Raw genomic sequence first — 27,873 nt, forward strand, 5'->3', positions numbered from 1 at the left:
CTAAATATTCTCTAAAGAGGAAGGTCTTGAGCTGCCGTGTGAAGGTGCTCAGTGACTGAGCTGGAAGTTCATTCCACCACCGAGGGGCCAAGACGGAGAAGAGTCTAGATGAGCGTCTTCCTTTTACCTTCAGAGATGGAGGGACCAGGCGAGCAGTACTGGAGGCTCGGAGTATACCAGGTGCAGTGCGAGGTGTAATAAGGGCTGTGAGGTAGGATGGTGCTACTCCATGTTTGGCTTTGTAGGCCAGCATCAGTTTTTTGAACCTGATACGTGCAGCTACTGGATGTCTCCCCTGTCCTGCTCACCACGTATTAAACCCCTGCTTCGTGACATCATGCGTATGTGTCCTTCTTCCTTGCCATGTCCAGCCATCGGTCCATATCTACTGCCTCACCGTGTCAAACCATCGTGACATTAGATAAAAATATTCAAAAGACACTCAAATTGGCAAGACAGTCTTTTAACAGAATGTCATAATTTGACATCCCTCCAAAAATTGTCATAAGCAGAAGGGATCGAAGTCGAACAAGTTTCATTAGGAATTCAGCCATCAGTAGAAAAGGCATGCAGGGCAGGGAGGAAGCCCCCGCTCTCCAAAACCAACTTTATTACCCTAAAGGTGAAAGATGCGGGAAAAATATGAGACCAAAATAGAAAAAATGAAATTACAAGACCAAACATGATCCCGGATGAGCCCGTTACAAAGAGTGCCATGCTTTTGGGGCAGTGGTGGCCTAGCGGTTAAGGAAGCGGCCCCGTAATCAGAAGGTTGCCGGTTCGAATCCCGATATGCCAAGTTACCACTGAGGTGCCACTGAGCAAAGCACCGTCCCCGCACACTGCTCCCCGGGCGCCTGTCATGGTGCCCACTGCTCACGCAGGGTGATGGTTAAATGCAGAGGACACATTTCACTGTGTGAACCGTGTGCTGTGCTGCTGTGTATGTGACAATGACTTCACTTTTAAAAATATAACAAAATTGAACTGAATCTCAGGAGAAAGTGGGTCAGTGCAGCAAGACGAGTGCAAGCACTCGCTAAAGGCAAATAAAGTTCATGTTCTAATAAAAAAAAAAAAAACACAATAAAACCAGTAAAAATGTAACTAAATGAACTGACATTGCACATTTTGGGGGAACAGCCTTAAATCTGTGTGGATAAAATGCTATAAAATGTTATATTTTCAGGTACCAGATGCACCCATGGACATGAGTTGTTGCTGTGGCAACAGGATCTCATACGGAGATACCTTCTTCTTACAGATCTGAGTCAAAGTACATTCGTTCCACATGCAGACGCGAGCGTTCGGAAAAGGAGACGCACGTGAAAGTGCAGACGTAATGGACGGGTGCAACGAGCACGGGTTCACACTGGCGAACATTAACCACGATCCATCTGCACATGTTTAACTTTCCATCGCAGCGTTCCTGCGCAAACAGAACTCAGACCTGCACCAGCAACAGCCATGGCATGCCTGATCGTACCTCTTCCTAAAAAATATATATATCCACACAAATTCAAATCTATTTATTTCAAAAAGAATCACACTTTCAACCAAGTTTAACTTGCTCTTGTCCTCTGGACGCTAATACGAACTTCCCACAAAATTCCCCACGGAATTCCCACGCACCCTGCGGTTAAATGGGGTATGAAGCAAGCCACTGATTATAGCAACGTTCTGGAATTTTCCGCTTCGTCTTTGAGTCCCTAAAGCACAGAGTGAAAAATCCATTTTCTTGACCGTTGGTCAAAAATCTAGCGTCCACGTTCCTTATTCAGCTCAGCAGCCCAAAACTCCCAGCGTTGCAACGGATGCATGCATCAGTCAGCTCCATTTCAACGCGAGTTCGAATCAAACCGTCCCCTTTTCCCAGGACCTTGTCCCAGAACCTCTCAGATTGGCCTCTGGGTGCTGCTCATTCACACCAGGCACGCAGCTGCACTTCTGCAGTCAATTCAGAATTAATAGCAAATAAACATAATTCGTGCTTGAATGAAAGCTCCCTACAATCTGTAAGGCTATTACGGAGACAAGGACGTAACGAAGGCGGCGCTTTGAATGGGGTGATGACGTCCACGTCCAAACGGAATTGACTGTCCATCGCTGTGCATTGTTTGTATCAGACTGCAAATCAGTTGGGTCTATCGCTGTTTCTATGCTGCTGTTGTAACGTAAACCAGCCGATGTTAATTAAAAGTATTTTAACACATTCAAATATACAATTAATCACAGCAATTAACGCATTAATGTTCTAGTATATATAAAATATCCATAAAAATATCTCCTGCGCACCTATATGTACACTAGCCGTCAAAAGTCTGGACGCCCCTACTCATTTATGGGTCTCGTCATTTTTACATTACGGAACAAAACTGAAGACGCAGGAAATAACCCACGTCAGGTCATGTAATAAATAAAAAGATGAAGATTTTTTCTTCATCTCGTCTTCTCTCCACCGCCTTCAGTTGGACAACGGGGACGGGTTCCAACAGTCCTGAAGGTTTCTACTGAACACTTTCTGATCATCCACTCATGTTAATGAGCGTCTCATCAAGCGGCTGACGACAGTTACGATGGTGAACAAAGCCGCCATGGCGGTAAAAAGAGGAAATGACTGATTCATCAAACATACGTCACTTTCTCCTCATACAACAAATACGAAATACGTTTCTTCTACTGGATTCTCCAACCGCCACAGAGTCGGGGCGTCCAGACGTTTAACTGGTCGTGTGTGTGTATGTATATGTATATGTATATATATATATACACTATATAAAATATATACTACAGTCTACTTAATCAGACTCAGACGTTTGCTCTTCATACAGAGCAATTTGACCCTTTTTCTGTCCATGGTTGGGTGGGTCTTCTCAGGTCCCTCCACGCTCTGCAATCGAACAACCTGCCTCTTCTACAGGTCTTCCTGTTTTCAGGCAGCGCTTCCTGTCGGGACTTTATAACCTGACTGCTCCACTTTGGGGTCCGTGTTCGGAGTGCAAGTGACAGCGGGAACGTCGGCGCTCTGCTGACGAACGTCCTCATTATCCACGCGCTCGAGAGCAGATTACAGGCGGGCGTGTGACGGGCGGAGTGACTGACTCCGTCACCGTGGGAACCCAGCGCGGCGACAGAGACCCCAGGGAGACACTCAACACCACGCAGGGTCCCGCAGGAGGCGCGCTAAAAATACCACGCGGCGCAGCCGCAATCATCTGACCCGCTTACAAACCCCGCTCTTCATCAGGAGTCAGGCGGAGGGGATGCTGGGAAATGATGCTTCCATCAGAAATGTCACAAAAATGCAAATCCAGCCTGGAGGTTGGTGGCTAATTCATACGAAACAGATTTCACAGAGAACCAATGAAATTGAGCAAAAACTGGGACTAGAAAGTCACCATTCTCGTCAGACCATCGATTTCTCTAAATAAATGTGATACACAGCAGCACAGCACACGGTGCACACAGTGAAATTTGTCCTCTGCATTTAACCCATCACCCTGTGTGAGCAGTGGGCAGCCATGACAGGCGCCCGGGGAGCAGTGTGTGGGGACGGTGCTTTGCTCAGTGGCACCTCAGTGGCACCTTGGCGGGTCGGGATTCGAACCGGCAACCTTCTGATTACGGGGCCGCTTCCTTAACCGCTAGGCCACCACTGACCCAAATAGACACAGAGATGTAGAATGTGACACTTTTTAATAAATGTTCTGGTCACCAGATGAAATTATTTAGACTCATGATTTGATTTGATTAGATTTGAAAGGGAGGAGATGGATTCTGTGTCACACCTGGGTGGTAATAGCCTAGTGGGTAACACACTCGCCTTAGAACCAGAAGACCCGGGTTCGAATCCCACTTACTACCATTGTGTCCCTGAGCAAGACACTTAACCCTAAGTTGCTCCAGGGAGACTGTCCCTGTAACTACTGATTATAAGTCGCTCTGGATAAGGGCGTCTGATAAATGCTGTAAATGTAAATGTAAATGGACGTGTCCCGTATTGACAGGAGGGTTTAAATCGTCCAGAATGAGGAAGTGGGGCGTGTGACAGCTGTCAATCATGCACACAGGCTCCTCTCCCTGTCGAAAGTTCTTTATAAAACATCAGTTCAACTTCTTGGCATCAGAAATAATCACACACCAATAAAAAGGTCCTCATACCGGTAACCAGCCACTTCCTGTTTCATTTCTGTATAGAGTGACGTCAGTGAACGTGACCCCTGCACCACGTTTCATACAGCACTGGGAAAATATGGCCCAAAACACACACCATGCACAAAAACACACGCACACACACACGGTCAACATGTGCAAATGCGGAACGGTCGTGAACGCCATGACCCCCGGGTGATAAACGCGGCGGGTCCGAGGAATGCGTCTCCATCATCAGACGGTTAATAGCATCGCTAATGACCTCCTCAGACACGAGTACACAGTTACTCCACACTCCCCGTCCTGAAACAACACATTAACCCCCCCAACACACGCCGACTTTTACAACATCCTGTCATCGCCGCGCTCACCTATTACCTCCCAGTAATGGACTCTCCGTGTGCTTAATGTACTGTGTGTGTGTGCATTTCACTAGGTGCGTGACGGTGTGTGTGTGTGGTTGTGTGGAAATGAGTGTATTTCAGTATGAGTGTGTGATTTTGTGTGATTGTGTATGTTGTGTGAATGTGTTGTTAATGTGTGTGTGTGTGTGTGTGTGTTCAGGTAAAACTGAAAACAGTCCCAGTAAACAGTGGAACAGAACTGAGGCAGAAGAAACATCATCGATCTGTCAGCCCAGCAACAACCATCGGGCCACACTAGCAAGTGACACACACACACACACACACACACACACACACACACAAAACAGGCAGTCAATATTGGCTCATCGACTCCGATGTACACAACCGAGACAAAACACTGCTTTCAGATGCTGAGTCTCTCTCTCTCTCTCTCTCTCTCTCTCTCACACATTCTACCACTACTATTCTACCACTCATTCACCTCCATGGCCTGGAGAGGATGACCACACCCACCTTGCCCCCCCCCCACTAGGTAGTACTGAGATGAGGGGACGTTCCACTGGCCCAGCATCATTCCAAAACACACTCACCTCAAGTTTACTATAGCCTACACTATTATATATATGTACGTATAGAATTTTGTGTGTGTGAGAAATAATTAAAAAAATAATTATAAGGAATCTTACATTCCCCTCACCAGACAAAAACTCGTTTTATTTTACTTTAGAACAATGTTATCTTACTAATGTTTTAAATAGTCTTGAAATCATGGGGGCTTTTATTTGGGCCATATTCTTATGCATTTCATTTAATTTTTTTTTTTAAGTATCGTCATGGAATGAGAAGTTGCCAGAAACAAATCAATCCAGCTGATGGAGTACAGACATGAGACCTGGTTTACAGAAATGCGAGCAGACGAAGAGCGTGGATGTGACTGGACGAGGAGCCAAAACACGATTCTGGTCCCTCAAAGGAGATTCGTCCAGCCCCAACAAAACATCAAACCAACAAGTAAAGAACGACGGCAAACAAGGCCGTCAGTAGAAGTGCGGCATCGGGGCAGATTCGGACTTCGAACAGCCTGTTGCTAGGAGATGGCCAGGCCAAAGAGCAGCATTGCACGCTTGCAGAAAACGACCAAAAAAAAATTATGTAGGAGAATTGGAGGGTGGAGTCTGTTGCCAGGTACAGACAGAATTACACTCGTTTTTTTGGCGATACGTGCCTGTCTGTCCACGGCAAGAGAAAGGTCAGCGCAGGGAGCAAAGGAACAAAGCAATGGAGAACTATTTTACAGTTTCTGGTCCACTCGGCTGCGATGCTGGCTGAGGGAGCGCAAGGATGTTCTACTGATAAGCAATACCGTACACACACACACACACACACACACACCTCCATTGTACTGTTTCTTATATCATCTTCCCAATACTGTAGTCTTGTAGAGACTGTCCAATAGGAACGTTCTACACTTGATCATTTAAAACTTCATTCTCAAAATGTCCTCGGTCCACAGTGCCATGAAGCAGAAGCTGAGGTTCCGTCATCCCTATACAGGACACACTGAGATAAAACACACACACACACACGCACGCACGCACACACACACACACACACACACACACACACGCACACACGCACACACACACACGCACGCACGCACGCACGTCTTTTCTTTCGCTGTCACAGCACATAAAGGGAAGGCGGGCGAGCGTCAGCGATGACATCAGCGGAACACAGTCACTGCTCGTGGGGACACACATGGGTCCGGTCCACATGTGAAGGTAACGTGGAGGAGACAAAAGCAATATGGAGGATGACACACACACACACACACACACACACACACACTTCTGTTACTCTGTGATCACTGTTCTGTCTTTAATGCATGTAATGCGCAGAAACAGACTGGCGCTGACCTGAGATCCTCGGGCTCCTCGCTTTTGGTCCCATTCTGGCTGCGGCAGCATCTGCGGGGAGAAGAAGAGCGTCACGCGGTGAGCTTGCGGCACACACTCCCATTCAGCCCCGGCAGAGAGCGAGGGATGTGGAGAGGGAGCGCGGCGGGCGGGCAGGTTCACGCAAACGTACGAGGGGCTGTGCTTTAACGGTGGGGCGCGGAATAAAGTCCTTTTCATAAAAAACGGGGGGGGGGGGGGGGGGTAATCATCTTACGCGGGGACGTCGGTCCAGACAACCGACCTCTGGCCACCAGCAGGCCTGAGGGACCAGAATCCCCGAACCGGACACGCCCCTCACACCCACGGAGGCTCGCGGCGCGTCACGCGGTTCCCGTTCTGTTCGGCATAATTCAATTTCGCAGACAGCCAGCCAGCCTCCCTTCGCCCTCGCCGCCGTTTAATGGCCTCTTCCCGGCTGTAAACCTGATGCGTTCTAATTAGCAGCCGGCGCCGCGTCCTGATGGCTGTAAAGAGCCTCATCCGGCCGCGGTGGGGAGCCGGTAAATCACTGTACCCCCTCACCGGGACACCATTTACACCCGGTGATCTGTACTAGGGGGGTCCACAGCCTGGTTTATACAGCAGGTGACCCCTGGTCAGGGCCCTAAACCCGCAGTCGGTGAGCGAAGAAGGTCGGGATGACTGAAGACCGGCGGATTAGACACGAGGGTCAGGGGGCGTGGCCAGAGCCGGGCGGCGGGGGGTTATGTAATGTTACGTAACGGACTTTGTTCTCCTTCTCATGCATATTCCAGCGTTTTCCAGGGCCGAGGACGCTGCCGCAACTCCTCCGCTGAATTATTGAGGGGGACGTGGAAATGTCACTTCGCCGCGCCCTCGCGCCGTGACTCACCTGCGAATAAGGTCCCCTCGGCCCGGAGCGGCACCTGCCATACAGACTCTCTGCCCGGCCAAGCGAGGGGGTGGGGGGGCTCCTCCGGCAAGTCAACATTATTCATGGACGCCCTCCAGCACTTCAGAAGAACCTGGTGTGCTGGACTCACTTCACCAAGAAGGGACGGAGGGTCATTACTTTTCCCCTCCACAGAATTTGCCCATATTTGGCTATGTGAATGGGGGCGGTGACGGCCAGTGATGGGAGGGGACGGAGAAACTGGAATCGAGGGCGGGTTTTTAATCGGCCTCTCTGTGCCACGTGCGTGTCCGGCCTCCCCGGCCGGGACGTCCCTTTTAATAACGTAAAGGCCGCAGGCAGCCTGGCACGAGAGACCATTCACACTTTCACAGCCACGCCGCTCCACCCTTTCTCTCCGCCCACCTGTGATGCTCATTTGTTCCCACCATCAGGGTCGATAAATTTGTGGCGGTGAAGTGCTGCTGATGCCCTGCAGGGCGACGCCTCTGCCGCCTCGGAAAAAAGCTGCAGACGGAACCCACGCGGGTTCCACGCGGGAAGGACACGTTAAACCCCGAGACGTTCTGAGCTACGGCCAGAGAGACACCAACGCCTCGCCTCGCTCCTCATCCGTAATTCTGACAGAACGTCAAGCCCACCGGGGGGTCCTTCATCTGCCGCACCGTCGCCAGCAAGGATCCAACCTGCCCTTCGTCGCCCAGTTGACAAAACCAGATGCCAGTTCGAGCGGGCAGCGCTTTTACTTGGACCCCCGTACTCACCCCATGAGCCTGAATGCTCACCTGAGGCTGACCAGCCAGGAGGCCTGGACACCAGCACTGCCTGGCTCCGAGGGACGCCTGGGGCCCGAGCGCTGAGGCTTTAACAGACAGATTTGTGCTTTTGAGTATTCTAGAACGCTGCTGATGAAATCTGCCTCGCATTAAAAACTCCAGGTGGCGCTATAGCCAGTGCAGTCGGTGCAGTTTTTACGGCATATTTAGACAGACCGAGCAGCCAAGTCTTTCCACACATACAGTATGGAAAAATTCCTAGAAATCCACTGCTGCTTTGGAGCAGTGTTGTTCCTGTCATTTGAGGGTGATCTCCAGAGTATCATCGGGGTTAAAAGAATGGTTGTCTTGACGATCTGCCTCCAGACATGTGGGTCTAGAGAAAGTTTTTACTGACATGTATAATTCAGTATTAGACCAGGTACTATGAACAGTCCATTCAAACTCACAATGAAAACCAAGGAAATCCATTCAGCTTTTCAGCAGCTGTCTCTGTGCCACCGCTACAGTTAAAACTGTGTCATTACATAAGAGGCAGAGCTGGAAGAGCTGAGACGAATGGGACCAGATGTACGGGAGGAAGGGCTGTGGTGTACAGTATAGACTCATTCATATAACACAGCCAGACACACATAAATGTCATAGGGCTGTATAAATACAGTGTAACCAAACACACGCTAGTGCAACGTCATGGAGTTTAAATACACTGCAATCAAAAACATGCTAGTGCACCGTTGTGGAGTCTAAATACACTGCAATAAAAAAATGCTGGTGCAACATCGTGGTTTAAATACACTGTAGTAAAACATGCTAGTGTAATGTCATAGAGTCTAAATACAATGTAATCAAACACACGCTAGTGCAATGTCATAGAGACTAAATACTATGTAATCAAACAAAGTTGCACTAGTGCAACTTTGTGGAGTCTAAATACACTGCAATCAAAAACATGCTAGTGCACCGTTGTGGAGTTTAAATACACTGCAATAAGTGAAGTGATTGTCACATGTGATACACAGCAGCACAGCACACGGTGCACACAGTGAAATTTGTCCTCTGCATTTAACCCATCACCCTGAGTGAGCAGTGGGCAGCCATGACAGGCGCCCGGGGAGCAGTGTGTGGGGACGGTGCTTTGCTCAGTGGCACCTCAGTGACACCTTGGCGGATCAGGATTCAAACCGGCAACCTTCTGATTACGGGGCCGCTTCCTTAACCGCTAGGCCACCGCTGACCCTAAAACACACTAGTGCAACATCATAGAGTCTAAATACACAGCAAACACACGCTAGTGTAGCGTTGTGGAGTTTAAATACATTGCAATCAAACACACGCTAGTGTAACGTCATAGAGTCTAAATACACTGCAAACACACACTAGTGCAACTTCATGGAGTTTAAATACATTGCAATCAAACACACGCTAGTGTAACGTCATAGAGTCTAAATACACTGCAATCAAACACACGCTAGTTTAACATCTTAGAGTCCAAATACACTGCAATCAAACACACGCTAGTGCTACGTTGTGGAGTCTAAATATGCTGAAATCAAAAACACGCTAGTGCAATGTCATAGAGTTTAAATACAATGTAATCAAACACACGCAAGTTCAACATCATACAGTCTAAATACACTGCAAACACACGCTAGTGCAACTTCATGGAGTTTAAATACACTGCAATCAAACACACACTAGTGCAACGTTGTGAAGTCTAAATACACTGCAGTCAAAAACACACAAGTGCAACGTCATGGAGTCTAAATACACTGCAATCAAAAACACACAAGTGCAACGTCGTGGAGTCTAAATACACTGCAATCAAAAACACACAAGTGCAACGTCGTGGAGTCTAAATAAACTGCAATCAAAAACACACAAGTGCAACGTCGTGGAGTCTAAATACACTGCAATCAAAAACACACAAGTGCAACGTCGTGGAGTCTAAATAAACTGCAATCAAACACACGCTAGTGCAACGTTGTGGAGTCTAAATACACTGCAATAAAAAAAATGCTAGTGCAACATCATGGTTTAAATACACTGCAATAAAACATGCTAGTGTAATGTCATAGAGTCTAAAAACAATGTAATCAAACACACGCTAGTGCAATGTCATAGAGACTAAATACTATGTAATCAAACACGCACTAGTGCAACGTTGTGGAGTCTAAATACACTGCAATAAAACACGCTAGTTCAACATCATACAGTCTAAATACACTGCAAACACACGCTAGTATAATTTCATGGAGCTTAAATACAATGCAATTAAACACATGCTAGTGCAACGTTGAGGAGTTTAAATACATTGCAATAAAACATGCTAGTGCAAAGTCATAGATTCTAAATACACTGCAAACACACGCTAGTGCAACTTCATGGAGTTTAAATACACTGCAATCAAACACACGCTAGTGAAAAGTTGTGAAGTCTAAATACGCTGCAATCAAACACACGCTAGTGCTAAGTTGTGGAGTCTAAATACACTGAACTCCAACACATGCTAGTGTAACGTTGTGGAGTCTAAATACACTGAACTCCAACACACGCTAGTGCAACGGCGTGGAGTCTAAATACACTGCAATAAAACACACGCTAGTGTAACGTAGTGAAGAGCACATGCCAGTAAAGTGTGAAGTAGAACTGTTTGAGAGTCAGTACTATAGTGTAGACACGTTAGTGTATTAGTGTAGTGTAGCACCATGGCGGGTGGGGAAGGGAAGGCCTTCTCCTGAGGAGCTGACTGTGGGTGGGATCGGCGGGTTTTTGCTGACAGGGCCTGTATATAGTGCAGCAAACAGCCTTTTAACACACCAGCTGGCTCCCGAGTGACAGAAAACATGACGTGAATCCCTGCGTTGGAAATCGACCCTGTGATTATGGCGATGAGCCTGTTAGCATCTGCTCTTGGTTAAAAAGCAACATCAGCAGACATGCACCAATCCACTGTATGGTCAAGCTGCACGCAAACATACAAACACACACACACACACACACACACACACACACACACACACACACCTGCAGGAGGAGCTACACACCATCTACATTCTACAGTATCACTGCGGCGCACAAATGAATGGTGGAGGCGAGCCAGACACACTGGGATCCAGGGTGGTAGTGGCCTAGTGGGTTAGACACTCGCCTATGAACCAGAAGTCCCAGGTTCGAACACCACTTACTACCATTGTGTCCCCGAGCAAGACACTTAACCCTAAATTGCTCCAGGGGGGGGACTGTCCCTGTAACTACTGATTGTAAGTCGCTCTGGATAAGGGCGTCTGATAAATGCTGTAAATGTAAATGGATCCTTAAATCACATTCATGCCCACACCACACACTGACTGATGGATCGTAAATGATAATCACGTGCATTCAAACTAGCACATGAGGCCAACTAAAGCCGACAGAACGCAGAAAAAAAGGGCCAGCACACGTAACTGCGTCAGCAGCCAGAAGGCCTGAAACTGAAAGCTAAGTAACTGTATGTGTGTGTGTGTGTGTGTGTGTGTATGTGTGTGTAAATGTGTCACCTGTAAGCTTTGTCAGGAGCTTTCCCAAATGGTTCACAGGGTGTGTCCAGTTCTTTGGAAACTGGAAAAATATTTTTAAAATATTATTCCCTGCTTTTTTTACCAGCCAGTTACATATCAAGCCATTTCAATTAATTAATCAACAGTGAATAAATTCAGAGGGACAGCATTCCAGCTGTAGGGCACTGTAAAAACCCAGCTGATTAACAAGGTTAAAAAGTTATTAATAAATATTGGCTTTATTAATAGCATCATTTATCTCCCCGGTGCATTAGCTGATCTGAGGTCAGTGTAAATGGCCCCAGATAAATCTTGTCCTGGGGGTGGGGCTCTCCCCGCGACGCGGGACTACAGCGTTCACACTCAGGGCCTTGTAAGGAATAAAAGCCCATTAAGGTCCTATTGAGGCTGGCAAACGCACAACGGGACAATGTGGGGTCCCCCTCCCATCATCCCCTAGATGGACAACGGCGTCTAAAAGAGAGCAAGAGGCTGACGTACGTCACGGCAGCACCACTTGGACGCCCGAGAGGCCTCTGACCTCGTCACCGTCACGTGCCGAACCCGAGCTACCCCTCCGTCCAGTGACAACATGTTTATTCGCGTCTTCCACCTTCCACGGTTTAATAATCCGCCACGTATTAAAATAACCCGCGTCGGTGAGGATTAGCATGGAAACGATGCCGTCATGGCACTCACACCTCTCCCCAGCGCCCGGACTTTTAAGGCCGGAGCCAGGGCCCGGCTCCGGTTCTGGCCCGTCCCGTTTCCGCTCTGCAGGAAAGCTGCGGCCCTTATCGGCTCCCGCATGCACCCACTCACTTGGCCGCTGGGTAAATGTTTAACTTGGCACCGCCGCCGAGGGCCCTGGCGCGAGTAAGTGCCACTGAGGGAATCCTTCAGAGCGCCCGGGGGACAGATGAGCGCTGGCTGCCCCTCGCACGGCACTCTTAACCCTGGCAGCTATACCTTCACATGACTCCTAAAACACACACGCTGGCCGCCGCTAAATGTCACTTCTGATACCGAGGCACTTACTGCCCAGCGAGATAAGATTAGCCATCCCGGGTCGGAGGCTGGTGACAGAAGAAACGCCAAGCACAACACAGGAGAGCCGCAGGACGCACAGGTTCCCAGGACTCCGAACCCAGTACCACATCAAATGAACAGACTGGAAAAAGAACTGGAACCGACTACCCACCCACACCGTTTTGGTGGTGTGCAAATGTAGAAGGTGATCTCGAATGGTGTTTCATAAACAAAATTTAAAAAGGGGAGGAGCCGGTGTGCATGATTGACAGCTGTCACACGCCCTACTTCCTCATTCTGGATGATTTAAACCGCTCCTGTCAATATATCACACACGCAGAGTAGGGAAAGCAAGTGAAGTGAAGTGAAGTGATTGTCACATGTGATACACAGCAGCACAGCACACGGTGCACACAGTGAAATTTGTCCTCTGCATTTAACCATCACCCTGAGTGAGCAGTGGGCAGCCATGACAGGCGCCCGGGGAGCAGTGGGTGGGGACGGTGCTTTGCTCAGTGGCACCTCAGTGGCACCTTGGCGGATCGGGATTCGAACTGGCAACCTTCTAATTACGGGGCCACTTCCTTAACCGCTAGGCCACCACTGGCCCTAAGTTGCCAGATATTCAATAGTTTAAAAAAAGCTATCTGATCAACACTTCTCACCATACTTACACTTACTCCAAATCTGGCAACATTTGAAGGGCCTGTCTCTTCCTTTTTGATCCGGCGGTTCCACTTTGGAACAGGAACCAGGTACAGGTTGTTCTCTGATAGAACTCAAAATAAAACATACTGGCCGTGTAAAACGGGTTCTTACACGGGTTCTGCACTCAACTGCAAGTTCCTGCAAAATAATAGAAATGCTGCTGGTTTTCTTCAGCGGCCCTGTAGCAGCACAATGTGTGCCGGGTCTGGAATTCCGGACATACGGGTCACTCAGCGGTGCTCGAAGTGTGAAGCAACAAAAAAAACATGGCACGAAAAATGCATTGCTGCAAACTCGCAACAAAAAACTTCCATTTTTTCCCTATTGCACTATATGATTTAATCATGTATATGAACGACTTTCTTGACGTTATCTTGGAAAACCGGTTGGTTTGAACTCGCGTTCCACACGGGACGTCAAGTGAAGCTGTTACTAGACGTGATTTTCCATCGGAAAGGACCGCAGCTCAACAGGTTTTTCCTTTCCAGTTGAACAGATTGTGAGAAACTGGCTCAAAGACGGCCTGACGTCAGTTCTTGATAAAGCAGATGGCTGCGACGTCAACAGGGATTCGTAAACATGGACGTATTAAGGAGTAAATTGCCTTTAATCAGCAGCGGTGGAAAATGCAGAGTGTCTACAGAGCACACACCCTATACTGCAGCTGAAGTTTTCAACAGGAAAAATATCAAATATTAAAAATATGTATAATTATAAAGCATGGGGTTGAATATGATATACAGCAATTCCATCTGGGTGAAACTGATCACACATATTGTCACGTCCCCCCTGAGTATTAGGATCTGTGTCACCGCGACGTGCCGTTTGTACCTGTAACCCCATCAAATAGTGCGCACTTGGCGGCACGTCTTTCACATTTCCGGGTTGTAGGTTCCTCATCACGTTCCCTTCCCAGGTCCCATCGGCAACGTGTATCAAGCATCGAGCTCCCCTTCATAAACCCTGTGAGGTCCGGAGTCTACAGATGTGTGTGTGTGTGTGTGTATATATATATATAGGACATGTATAATGGGACAATATCAATTCATATTGATTCAGCTGGTCTTCAAAGGGGTTATACATAAATACTATACTTAAATCAGAATAATCAGGCCACGTATTCATGTTAGCCACAAAAATCTAATGATTCTGATTTCATTGGTGGATGACAAATTTATTGATCCCAAGCCTACTGATCATCCAATGGCTCTTTAATTTTTCAAATAACAAGGTGTGTAAGTTTACTCCCAAAGTTCAGATATCACGGACAGCTCCATTAACACAAAAAAAAAATTAAAACACACACACTCACACACACGCACTCACACACACACACTCACACACACACACTCACACACTGCCCAATTGGAATTCACCAACTTGCACCGCTGTATCAGTCTTGATGGACTCCCTAACGATGACTCACACCTCTCGTCAATGCTCATCAATGCTAATTAGGTCCTGATCTGACACGGAAGAGGCCTGTCAATCCAAAATGTGCTCAGATCCTGATTGGTTATTGATTTGATTAAGTCCAGGCGTCACATGGCACGTGGCATGGCGGGGTGGCCAGGTGAAGAGGCTGATAACCGAAAATGATGCAACAAGATGCGATCTTCGCTGCACTTCTTCTTAATTCTGATGTAAGATGAAAGTACAGTAGAGTTGCGCTTTATATGCCACTCAACAGGTTCTCCAGCCACAACTTTCTACCAAAATGATCAATCTGGGGTTTGTGATTATTTGCAACAGAATTTATATCAAATAACAAAGCCATTGATTCTCGGTATTTTGATAGAGCGTGAGGTTTTGTTCAATATTAAACAATACACACACACACAATACTCTCACTCACAGAGGCGTGAAAAGCCATAATGTAGAATGTGAACCCCACATCCACGCCCCTGCTGGGTCACATCTGTCACCCACGTCCGTCCATCTACACATGGGACAAAATTTATTTTTAATCATTTTAAATAAAATCCATAATTTGTCTGCAGCTCAATCTGTAAAAAAAAAATAGTGTGAAGATCGTAAGTTGCGTGCATCTCTCCATCACTAATATTAAATGAATACTGCTGAGTAAAGCTCCAACGTCATCGCGGTGCCACATGCTGGCCGGTAATTACCCATAATGCATATAACACAGGACAGCATGCAGGACATGACTTGACCCCGGTGCGAGTGTAACGTGCGATGAGGCGAAATGTAAACAGGGCGTCCCTGTCCCTGGAGAGCGGGAAGGAGCGGGGCTTCTGGCTCGGCTCTGATTGGGTTAGGCGGCTCTAATGGCCGGCCTGTGGGCGTCTGCATTAACCCCGCGCCTCCACGCAGCCACGGCACAGATCACATTCGGACGCTAATGAGGACGTGTCTGGTGTCCCAAATCAGCACAATATGGCCCTGCATGAAACCCGGGCAGAGAGACTGTGCACCTCACACACACACACACATACACACACACCTGCTTTCCATTTGCAACACAATCTAATTGGGAGAAATGAATGCAGATGGTGTAGATGGGGACAGGGTGTACACAGAAGTGGAAAAACGATACCAGGCACCAGTGTGAAAGACATATTTTTAGATAAATAAAATGTTTCATGTTTCAAGAACAAAATTGGATCATTTACAGCATCCAAAATAGCCCTCGCCAAAAAGCCCAAGAACATCTATTGAAGACCCGGCCATGTTCGGGAGGAACCGAGAACCCATCAGACGTTCTCTAATGTCTATGAGAGCCCCGGCTGAATCCAATCTGAGATGAAATGAAATAAAATGGGCCGAGCGGACGAATGTATTTCTTCCCAGGAGTAGCTGAGTGTAACGGGAGTCGCCTTTTCACAAGTAAAGAGACGTGAGGGGTTCACCCAGAACTATTGATCTATAATTACTAAATCTATGACTTGATAATAGCCTCGCCCCTCCAAGTCACACGATCGCTGGAGAGCCTAGAACATACCACGGGTGCCATCATTAACAACAAGAAAGGACTTCACATTTGTCATCTGACCAATAAATAAATACTGAGAAATATCTGCCAAAATATGCAAAAAATATAAATAATAATTTATACAGCGATTATTATTATAAGACCTCCTTTTTTATTATTGCGACCAGACAGGACAGGAGAAGGTTATTCCCTAAAACGTAAAACTGGGGGAGAACTCTCATCCGCTGATGCGGGTGTTCCCAGCCAGCCTCCCCCACCCTGCTGCGGTGTAACCACGGCAACATGCGTGCGGGGTGACGTGCGTTTGGCCATCGCGGTATTACGCACGGGGCCGGTGAAGGAGGAGAAGCCCGTCCCGCCGCGACTTTCCTGCTCATTTACACCCCCGTTAAAATCCCTCATCAGTGATTGGGGGAGATCACCTGCATCAGACACGCCCCTGCTCGCGCATGGGAATCCATGAATGTCTGTGTGCAAGTGAATGCGTTGTTTACAGTAATGCTGTGTGTGTGTAGGCACGCCGATGAATCTCAGCGTGGACACTCAGGCCACCCGGGACCTCGCGGCTGCGGCGCAGTAAAGGGCCTGATGCAGGAAATGGGAGAATCTCACTTCCACCAAGCAAAACATGTTCCAACAATGTCCTTGAATACGCAGACGGCTGCGTAGAGTTGCCAGATTATAAAATGGGATAGGAACATAAACTGCCCCAGCCGCTTAGGCCTTCGTAATGAATTTCAGAGCACTGCAACCTAAGCAGCGACTAAATAAAACGCACAGCTGCAACCGGCACGAAGGTGGCTGCCGATGAAACGCTCTTCTCTCCTCAAAGCAGTGACTGTGCAGCTGGACCACGAGCATCTCACACCAACCACTGCCTAATTCTGCTCTTCGCAGAGCCTTCTTTACTTCAGCTCCCTCCGATCTGTCACAGTCTGGCCGAAAAGCAGCGAATCTGGCAACGCTGCAGCCGCGCACCCGTTAAGAACGTCGTAAGGACGGGGATTCGTTGCCAGGCCGCGTTAGGAAGTGTTCCTGCATCATCTCATGCGTGCCCAGCTCCATACCCCCCCCCCCCCCACGCCGAGCGTCAATTCGCTAAGTGGAGCGTTTGCCGGAGCTGAAGTCACGCTGATCTTGGGCAACGAGTGGCTCAAATAAAGCCAGAACGTGTAGACCGCCGCGGCGTGGCCCGGTCGGCCCGGAAATAAACGCTTTTCGATCGCGTGTTCCTTTAATAATCTCTCTTGGTGACCAGGGCTGGACTTTTTCTTATCACCGCGCTTGCTGTGAGATTCCCTTCAAGAGCATGGTGTACGAAGGTCTGGCCTTGGAGGACCCCACTGTCCACCTGTCCACCTCACTCCCAACATGCCATATTATGGGACCTGCATGTTCACCCATCCATCCTCAAACTTCACCACTCCAGAGCAGGAACCGTGTAGAAAAGTCGAGTTTTTTTCTGCCTTCTTGTCCTACCGTGGTTCCGAACATCGTCCCAATAAAACAACAGAGAACCGCTGGCAACCATTAAACAACGCAGCCCCGCTCACTCCATGCCATTCCTGAAACGACTTTCAAATCACGCCACTCCGGCACTTTCATGTAACACACGGCGACTGAATCCGGCCAGGCATGGCGGGGCAGAATAGATTATTATGTGTAAATTTGCATCTGAAAGTTTTTTTGTTGACCAGTTCAACTGAATTGATGTGTATGCATGTGTGTGTTTGTATGCATGCGTGTGTGTATGCATGCGTGTGTGTGTTTGTATGCATGCGTGTGTGTTTGTATGCATGCGCGTGTGTATGTGTGTATGCATGCGCGCGCATGTGTGTATGCATGCGTGGGTGTATATATGCATGCATGTGTGTGCATGCGTGTGTGTGTGTGTGTGTGCATGTGTGTATGCATGCGTGTGTATGTATGAGTGTATGCATGCATGTGTGTATGCATGTGTGCATGCGTGTGTGTATGCATGCGTGTGTTTGTATGCATGCGCGTGTGTATGTGTGTATGCATGCGCGCGCATGTGTGTATGCATGCGTGAGTGTGTATATATGCATGCATGTGCGTGCGTGTATGCATGCGTGTGTGTATGAGTGTATGCATGCGTGTGTGTATGCATGCGTGTGTTTGTATGCATGCGTGTGTGTGTATGCATGTGTGTGTATGCATGCACGTGCATGTGTGTATGCATGCGTGGGTGTGTATATGCATGCGTGTGTGTGTATGTGTGTATGCATGCGTCTGTGTATGTGCATGCGTGTGTTTGTATCCATGTGTGCGTGAGTGTGTCCACATCTGTCTCACAGAAGAGCAGGGACGGACCTCCTCCTCCTCACCGCTGTTCTACACGGATGACGGGGGGATTAGAGAAGGACAGATGGAAGGGAGAGAAAGTCCATTTAAGGGCACGAACGAGTCACGTCGGTACGTCGCCGGACGCGGCGTGTAAAAAATAAACAGACGAAATAATAACAGAAGAGGCAGCGGGTTATAATTAATAAAGCCACCGAGCGCTCACTGGTTATCGCTGGATGGATCGTTTCCTTAATGCCGCGGCATCACCGTAAACTCAACTGTGTTTATGTCAGTCGGTTATGTGGACAGAGAGAGACGGATGGGGCTCGTAAAGACGCTCTTCAGATCCACGTTCAACCTCCGAACGCTCACACACACACACACACGCACACACACTCTAGCAATAAAAAAGCCATGCGCACGAGCGTGACTGAAAGAGCCAATCACGGAGACAGATACACACCAGATGCATGAAATATGCAGGGTCGTGCTGCATTATGAAATGCGAGGGCAACACTGCCGGGAGACGGTGGCACTTTCAGCTTCGTGCTGCAAAATTGCCCGTGGATCTCAAGTCTGTTCTAAGAGGAGCCGTGCAAAACTAATCCAATGGTGTGTGAGTGTGTGTGTGTGTGTTTGGAGACACACTACTGGGAAAGTGCATGGCTTTGTGGCCCTCTTACTCCCAAACTTCAAGAGTGTCTCAGACTTCTTCAGGGTTTCCTGAAATAACCCGGGTTTTCTCCCACAGATCTACGACATGAGTGAACATACACACACACACACACAGACGTATGCATACACACACACACACACACACACACCGCTTGATGCTGTCCTACCCGAAGCATCGAGGAAGCTCGTCGCACGGTTCCGTTTAGATGAGATCCAGTTCGCGGCATGAAGCTTCATCTGAGGACTATAGGCCCAGACCGTACAAACAGGAGTCCATTAACGTCCCCCAATATTCACTGTTTTGATTGGCTGAGGATCAAAGTCCAGCACGAGTAAATTTAGCGGAATGGCTTCCAATGATTGGATTAACCGACGCGCAGAACCCACGGTCTCGTAACCAGATTTAACAGCTGCGCACACACACACACACACACACACGCTCATCAAATTTGCCCCAGATAAGATCGGAAGACCAATAATAACAGCCCCGTGAATACATCATGGGATAAAAATGCCGCGTTTCGGTGGGAAAACTGGCCGAGTCCCCGGGATGAGGGATAATAAAACCGACTCGGCCTGCCAGTCGGGGTTTATCGTGCCGGCGAGGCCTTTCGGGGTGAATAGGCGCCCATGTTTAATGATTGAGGAAATCCTCCGTCATTTTATCTTACGTTCCTGTGTTGTTGTTGGTTTTTCTGGACGAATGCGCCTCGTCTCGCCCTGTCCAGGTCCCGTCGGGACACGGCGTCGGTCCGGGACCCGGGGTCTGCGCTCAGGCTTACGCAACGGCCAGCGACATCAGCAGCGTGACAGGCGAGGACGATGCCGCGGCCGCTGCCAGCTGTCACATGAAAGACCGGCAGGCGGAGAGAACTGGAGCGGAGAGGAAACGGGACCTGCGTTGCGTAACCCGTTATACGTCCCAAATCTCTTCGACTGTACGGTATCAGCATCAATATCATAACAATAATACAACAAAATCATTAGCCCCATTCGTTAGAAATGTGACCAAAATAACCACCAACGTAACTGAACTCTCCATCTTTCCACATTCCAAACCAGAATATTCCAAACTAGAATATTCCAAAGCAGAATATTCCAAACTAGAACATTCCAAAACAGAACATTCCAAACTAGAATATTCCAAACTAGAATATTCCAAACCAGAATTTTCCAAACCAGAATATTCCAAACCAGAATATTCCAAACTAGAATATTCCGAACCAGAATATTCCAAACCAGAATATTCCAAACTAGAATATTCCAAACTAGAATATTCCAAACCAGAATATTCCAAACCAGAATATTCCAAACTAGAATATTCCAAACTAGAATATTCCAAACCAGAATATTCCAAACTAGAACATTCCAAACTAGAATATTCCCAACTAGAATATTCCAAACTAGAATATTCCAAACTAGAATATTCCAAACTAGAACATTCCAAAACAGAACATTCCAAACTAGAATATTCCAAACTACAATATTCCAAACCAGAATATTCCAAACTAGAACATTCCAAACTAGAACATTCCAAACTAGAATATTCCAAACCAGAATTTTCCAAACCAGAATATTCCAAACTAGAATATTCCAAACTAGAATATTCCAAACCAGAATATTCCAAAGTACAATATTCCAAACTACAATATTCCAAACCAGAATATTCCAAACTAGAATATTCCAGACCAGAATATTCCAAACTACAATATTTCAAACTACAATATTCCAAACCAGAATATTCCAAACTAGAACATTCCAAAACAGAACATTCCAAACTAGAATATTCCAAACCAGAATATTCCAAACCAAAACATTCCAAACTAGACCATTCCAAATTAGAACATTCCAAACTAGAACATTCCAAACTAGAACATTCCAAACTAGAATATTCCAAACTAGAATATTCCACATGAAAAGATAATCCTGCAGTCAAACTCTACAAGCCCCGCCCACCTACCCACCTCTACCTTTATTAACATCAGCATCTAACCGAATAATCACGATAAATTCTCAACAACCAAACAGGCAAAATAACCAGAGAGCCGAGTGAAATGATGGTGCATGGGATCGTGGGATCAGCTGACCGGGTTGCAATGCCTGCTGGGTAGCCGCTGGCCGTGTCCGTCACAGAGGCAGCAGCTCACTTTACAGCTCGGGGTCACGACCTCACTTCCCTTCACAAAATGTCACATTCCCACCACGCGCCTTCACACCTCGGCCTACACGGGGACTTTCACAGACTGGTAACACACACACACACACACACACACACACACACACACACTCTGTCTTCCGCGCGGATAAACACGCTGACATCTGTATATAAACGCACACACCAACAAAACATACAAATCACTCACACGCGTTCCCTCTCGTCCACATGAGGAACGCAGACGGAGGAGGAACTCTTTCCCCGCTTTCCCCGCCTCCATCGAGTGTGGGAACAACAGGACCTGAAGATGGCGGCGCAACATCTGGCGCACACCTGGAGGCCCCGACCGCAGCAGGTACGCGGCCCGGCCCTGGAGAACCCAGGACATACTAACGGACTAGAAGCGCGTTGAAAAGGAGACCTGCCAAAAATGTGTTCTAGATCTTCTTCTAGATACCAGGATGGAAGGACTCAGTTGCTCATCACGCAGGAACGATAACCAGCGGCTGAGCAATAAAACCCATCGTCCTGGTTCACCGAAGCAACGGTGGAATAACAAAATAACCTCATCTGGGCTCCTTCTTCTACCGAAGCCACTTTTCACTGGGGATCCGTGTGATCTGGTCTACTGTCCTGAACAGAGAGGTGACTCATCTCACACACACACACACACTCACTCACTCACTCACACACACTCACATACACACACTCACCTCACACACACAACACACACACACTCACACACACATAGACACTCACACACACACTCACTCACACACACACACTCACATACACACACACACACTCACTCACTCACACACACTCACATACACACTCACCTCACACACACTCACTCACTCACTCACTCACACACACTCACATACACACACACACAGACACTCACACACACTCACCTTACACACACAACACACACACACTCACACACACTCACTCACACACACACACTCACCTCACACACACTCACTCACTCACTCACTCACACACACTCACATACACACACACTCACTCACTCACACACACTCACCTTACACACACAACACACACACACTCACACACATAGACACTCACACACACACACACACTCACACACACACTCACACACACAACACACACACACACTCACTCACACACACTCACACACACACAATACACACTCACACAGACTCACACACACACTCACTCACACACACACAACACACACACACTCACACACACAACACACTCACACATACACACACACTCACACACACAACACACACACACCACAAACACTACACTTTTATTAACGGAAGCATGATATAATCCGTAATCAACATGCTGTGATAATGGATAAGTCAGCAATTGTGGGTTTGAGCGGCAGCCTAGCGGTTAAGGAAGCGGCCCCATAATCAGAAGGTTGCCGGTTCGAATCCTGATCCGCCGAGGTGCCACTGAGCAAAGTACCGTCCCCACACACTGCTCCCCAGGTACCTGTCATGGTGCCCACTGTTCACTCAGGGTGATGGGATAAATACAGAGGACACGTTTCACAGTGGCACCGTGTGCTGTGCTGCAGTGTATGACAATCACTTTTTTACTTTTAAAGATAATCTAATAATCCACATTCTAAGTTATATGTAAAATGACCTCAGACTTTGGACCATGATCCTCTAGGACGCAGTACAATAAGAAATACACAATTTGGGGGGCTAACAGTGACGATTCTAAAACTGGGATGACCGGAAAAGCGTGCATGTCCCTGTTTTTAGGTCTCTGGGAAAATTAACCTCTCATCAGAATTATTTAAGAGCTCCTTTCATCCGCTGAAGGGACAGAGGTCCAGACTGACGGACAGACCGACGTTCCCGCCACCAGCCAGGCATATTTTGGAAGTAAAACACGGCATTGAGGGAGGGACAAGGCGGGCTCTGTCCCAGGCGGGGAGCTCGTATGGACACTCAGTCGGCGCGCTCCCCGCTGGGCCGCGGCCAGGCCAGGTTAAAACAACAAGCTGCTACACAGGAACATGTGTACACACACACACACACAGACACACACACACACACACACACACAGACATGAAGCATGGGGCCCATAGGCAGCATCAACATGTCACTGTATCAGATGCCAGAGAACCCGCGTTCCACGACTTTCGTCCATCAGCATGAAGATCAGTTCGTTTGCCACATAATCATTTATGCATAATAATGTTTAATTAACACTACCTGAATTCTCATGGGTTCTTGCTGTCATTTCCGAAAGCACCACTAGATGGCGCAGTGCAAGGAAGAACAAAGCAGCTTGGCGTAGAAGACCCAGAAGTTGACGGGGCCTCGTGTCGCTCTCCAAAATTCAGCTCCTCCGGGTGTTCGCAATAAAGTTTTGCGAGTGCTGCGATCAAAAATGGCCGAATTTGCGGCAACTTCTCTTCCAGGGAAGGTTGATGTGAACCTGCTGAAGTAAGAGCGACTTTCGCTTGTGTTCCCGCATCGACAGAGTGACGTTGGCGTCTAGTATAAGTAGTTCCTGAGAAGCGGATATGACATTTTTTTTTTTGTGACGTCACCGGCGCTGACATCAAACACCAGGTGCTGGAGCTTAAGGTCGACGTTGACCATGGGCCTGGCCGCAGCAGCCGTTGTAAGGACACGGGACAATATTTTACGTACAGTTGTGCAGGTTCCTTGACGGAAATACCCGTGGCATGTGTCTGCATGTTCGTAACACTAAAGTAAAACCGATTACGTTTAAGTGACGCAAAACGAAGACAACCGGTTAATCAGAAGGTTGCCGGTTCGAATCCCGGTCCGCCAAGGTGCCACTGAGCAAAGCACCGTCCCCACACACTGGTCCCCGGGCGCCTGTCATGGTGCCCACTGCTCACTCAGGGTGATGGTTAAATACAGAGGACACGTTTCACTGTGTGCACCGTGTGCTGTGCTGCTGTGTATCACATGTGACAATCACTCCACTTTAAAAAAAAGAAAACATGAACATAGCTGACATGGCGCGTACGAGTCGAGCCGTGAGACTCGGCGCCCCCTTCGCTCGCGCCGCACCCGGGGCCTGGTTGGGGGGTCGGTGGACTCGTGCCGTCAGCTGAATCCACGCATTCCTCGCCGAGGTGCGGAAAAGGACCCCGCCGCTGAACCGGGAGGAAAACGGCAACGTTCACGGCAAGCTGACTTCGTGCCAGTAGACCAAATCTAAGGTGCAGCACCTCCACCAATCAGAAAGGCGCGACGACCAGCGACCTAAATAACAACGTGGTTTAACCGCCCTGGCCTACTTATACACGCACCGGCACATTTTACCACGTTGGAGTTGCACTCGTCGCGTTTTCAAGGTGTGATCACGCATGTATACTTTTATGTGGCTTATAATACCGGTCAGCCGGGTACGGCAGGCCGAGGCGTTAGTCCCGCCCACTAACCTCGTATCTGACAGGCCGGGTGGGGGCGTGGAGAAACCACGACACAGAAACCCTGCCGGCTCCGGGTCCCTCCGGGTCCTCGCTTGCGTCAACGAGAGAATAGGGTTCTCCCTCAAATAGCTCAGCGCGCACCCCCTTCTCCTTCACCACTAACCCCATTATCCTCCGACACAGTCCGGGACGGGGCATTTCAGACAACAGGGTTGGGGGCGAAATGGAACTCATCATCACAAACAATTTACCCGCAAGACATCGTAAATATTGAGAACGTTCCATTAGTGGAGAGCTGCTTTATAAAAACGTGCGACGAATAAACACCAAATGTCTTTGTGGATTTTTTCTCCGATATGACATTATTATTAGGCCCGTGCCGGCTTCCCCAGGTCAGACGGAGGTTTCCAGAGCAGAGGGGGACATCAGCGGGTGCCCGGCGCGAGGCATGTTTGGACAGAGGGACCACACAGGCGGGACCGGCTCCGCAGGGGCACATGTGAGGGCCATATGACATCCGGGGACTGGACTGCACATGAAGGGTTCGAAGCGGGGCGTGTCGAGGGGGCCACCGGCTGCCACTAGATGGCGCGGGTCTGGAGGAGGAAAACAGCAGCAGCAGCAGTTTTCCAGAAAACAGCAAAAACATCTCAATGTTGGCCCAGAATTCCCTCCTTCAACTTAATATCTTGTTAATATATATATATTTTATCACTGCAGGGTAATACTAGGTTAAACTCACACTTATTGATGTGCTTCATCAGAACTCATTTTAGATATTCATTTCAGACAACGCGATTGCTTGTTGTTCGTATATTTTAAAGTGATTATGCATGAAATGATGCCGCAATATAGCTGCACCGGGGCAGCATTGTCCGGGTGTAAAGAAATGTTGCATGAAATTATGAATGACCGCGTTACCGAAACCTTTAAACAACCAAACGAGTTTTATTTAACTCTGAAATGCGATGTACATGTAAAATGTATTTATTTATCGCCAACATGGAAATATGGCTTCACCTAAAACGTGATTCGTTGTGTATTCTCGAGCGAAAAGTCCGCCGCGCGTCCCTATTCCGCGTAATTACGCACCGCCGCGTCCCCGCCGCGTCCCCGCCGCGTCCCCGGCGCCTACCTGCTCTCTCTGGATGCAGGGCAGCGACGTCCGCCTGGGCTGCCCGTGGTGCGCCATGTCCGCCGATGCCACGGAGCTGGACCTCCTCCGCCTTTTAAACGCCGGGACGCGCTCCCTCGCCGCCGGGCCGGGCAGCAGCCGGTCCGCATACCTGGCCAGCAGGACGCCCAGCACGCCCAGCAGGTACGCCAGGTACGGTCTCCAGCCGGCGCGGACCTTGCGCAGCGACACGAGCGACACGGTCCTGACGACGCCGACGAAGAGCACGACGGACACCCCCTGGCCGACCCGCAGCACCATCAGCGCCCCGCCGGCCACGCACAGCAGCGCCGCCGCCGTGGCCGTGAAGGACAGCAGCCGCCCGCCCGCCGCGCGTACCAGCCACTGCGCCGCCGCCTCTCCGACGTGGCAGGCGGCGAGCAGGAGCAGCGCGCCGCGCACCGACACGCCGCGGCGCCGCAGGTAGAGGCCGAGCCAGAGGAAGGCGCCCAGGAGGGCGATCGCGGGCAGGACGGGGACGGAGGGGACGGAGGGTCCCGGGGGCCGCTGCTGCGCGTCCCAGTCCACCAGCGACAGCAGCAGCGACAGCACCAGCGACGCGGACGCCACGCACGCCCACGCGTGGCTCGGTCCCGACGCGGAGTCGCGCAGGGGCGTCACGCACGCCTTCACGTAGCCGTTGCGCGCCCCGTCGGCCGTCGCCATCACGACTCGGCGCGCAGGTCCCAGATCAGTGCGGGAGCGGCGCATCTAGGCCAGCGGCGAGCCCGCGGCCGCGCTTCCCGGCGCATTTTCCCCGCGCTTCTCCCTCCGCGGACGCGCTGCGGGTCGCGGCTCTTCTGCCCGGAAACGGGGGCGCGCAGCGCGCACCCCAGCCCTGCTGCAGAACTTCTCAACCCCTCACCTGCACTGGAACCGATCAATTACCGCCAGCTAATCAATAATCAAGGGCCATTGATAGGTACGGATAATAACCCCGATTTTCTCCTGCTCATGAAAAAAAAATTGTGAAACACTGCAGCACAGCACACGGTGCACACAGTGAAATGTGTCCTCTGTATTTAACCATCGCCCTGAGTGAGCAGTGGGCACCATGACAGGCGCCGGCGAGCAGCGTGTGGGGACGGGACCTTCATCAAGGGGACCTCAGTGGCGCCTCGGCATGAGATGTGGCAGAAGAACGAGTACGATCTATGGAGGCATCACCTCACAACTTACAGGATTTGAAGGGTCTGCTATTTATGGCCGATCAGTGTATTTTTGTATGTTCAGTTATTTTTGATTGGACAGAAAGGAAGACAAACCCTGATCTTGATCTTTTCTTCAACAGAAGCGCCTCGATATTTACTGGTGGGGCCAGACGTAGAAGAAAAATGGGCATCGGCCACTGAAGGTTGTGGACACAGAGGCGGCCATCCATCAGGCGGCTGAAACTGCCTCGGCTGCACATTTCTTTCCTCTCCAGGGAGTGTTCCTCTGGAACCCCGCTCCCTCCCTCGGCTTCCTTCACAGGAGCTGATGCTCAGTCAAAGCGAAGCGCCCACTATGTAGCCCCGCCTCCAAACACCCATGACGGCATTAAACATTCATGCGGGGCTGAATAGTGGAGTGTAATAAAGCGACGCAAGTTCACCGACGTCCCATAACATTATAACATCATTACACCCTGGACACAGATGATCCAGAAGCCTGCAGTAGAGCCGTAAATCTTGGTTCAGGCTCAATTTTTCTCATTTTAGTCGGTTCGGGAACCTCCCGTCTATAGTACCCATCCTTTCTGTCTATAGTACCCATTCTTCCTGTCTATAGTACCCATCCTTTCTGTCTAG

General features: G+C 49.1%; 1 protein-coding gene and 1 long non-coding RNA gene across 7 annotated transcripts in view; one reads left to right on the forward strand and one right to left on the reverse strand.

The window, feature by feature from the left end:
• Positions 1-26,749, reverse strand: part of LOC114764566 (cGMP-inhibited 3',5'-cyclic phosphodiesterase A-like) — a 40,469-nt gene extending 13,720 nt beyond the window's left edge. Inside the window, exons 1-2 of one of the 6 annotated variants that reach the window (XM_028954292.1) lie at positions 26,045-26,749; positions 6,434-6,484 (exon numbers count right to left, since the gene is read on the reverse strand). In XM_028954292.1, coding sequence (XP_028810125.1) covers positions 6,434-6,484; positions 26,045-26,749 — 756 coding nt within the window. Of the gene's footprint in view, positions 1-6,181; positions 6,316-6,433; positions 6,485-19,497; positions 19,522-21,693; positions 21,899-23,710; positions 23,751-26,044 lie in introns of those variants that run through there. The other 5 variants (XM_028954297.1, XM_028954294.1, XM_028954295.1 and 2 more) reach the window with 5 other exon arrangements.
• Positions 21,641-25,483, forward strand: LOC114764568 (uncharacterized). The gene is made up of 3 exons (XR_003742525.1): positions 21,641-21,840; positions 21,927-22,130; positions 25,282-25,483. It is a non-coding gene; the product is annotated as an uncharacterized LOC114764568 (long non-coding RNA).
• Positions 26,750-27,873: the final 1,124 nt, after the last annotated feature.

This window comes from Denticeps clupeoides, chromosome 15, assembly GCF_900700375.1.
Source record: "Denticeps clupeoides chromosome 15, fDenClu1.1, whole genome shotgun sequence".
Taxonomy (NCBI): domain Eukaryota; kingdom Metazoa; phylum Chordata; class Actinopteri; order Clupeiformes; family Denticipitidae; genus Denticeps; species Denticeps clupeoides.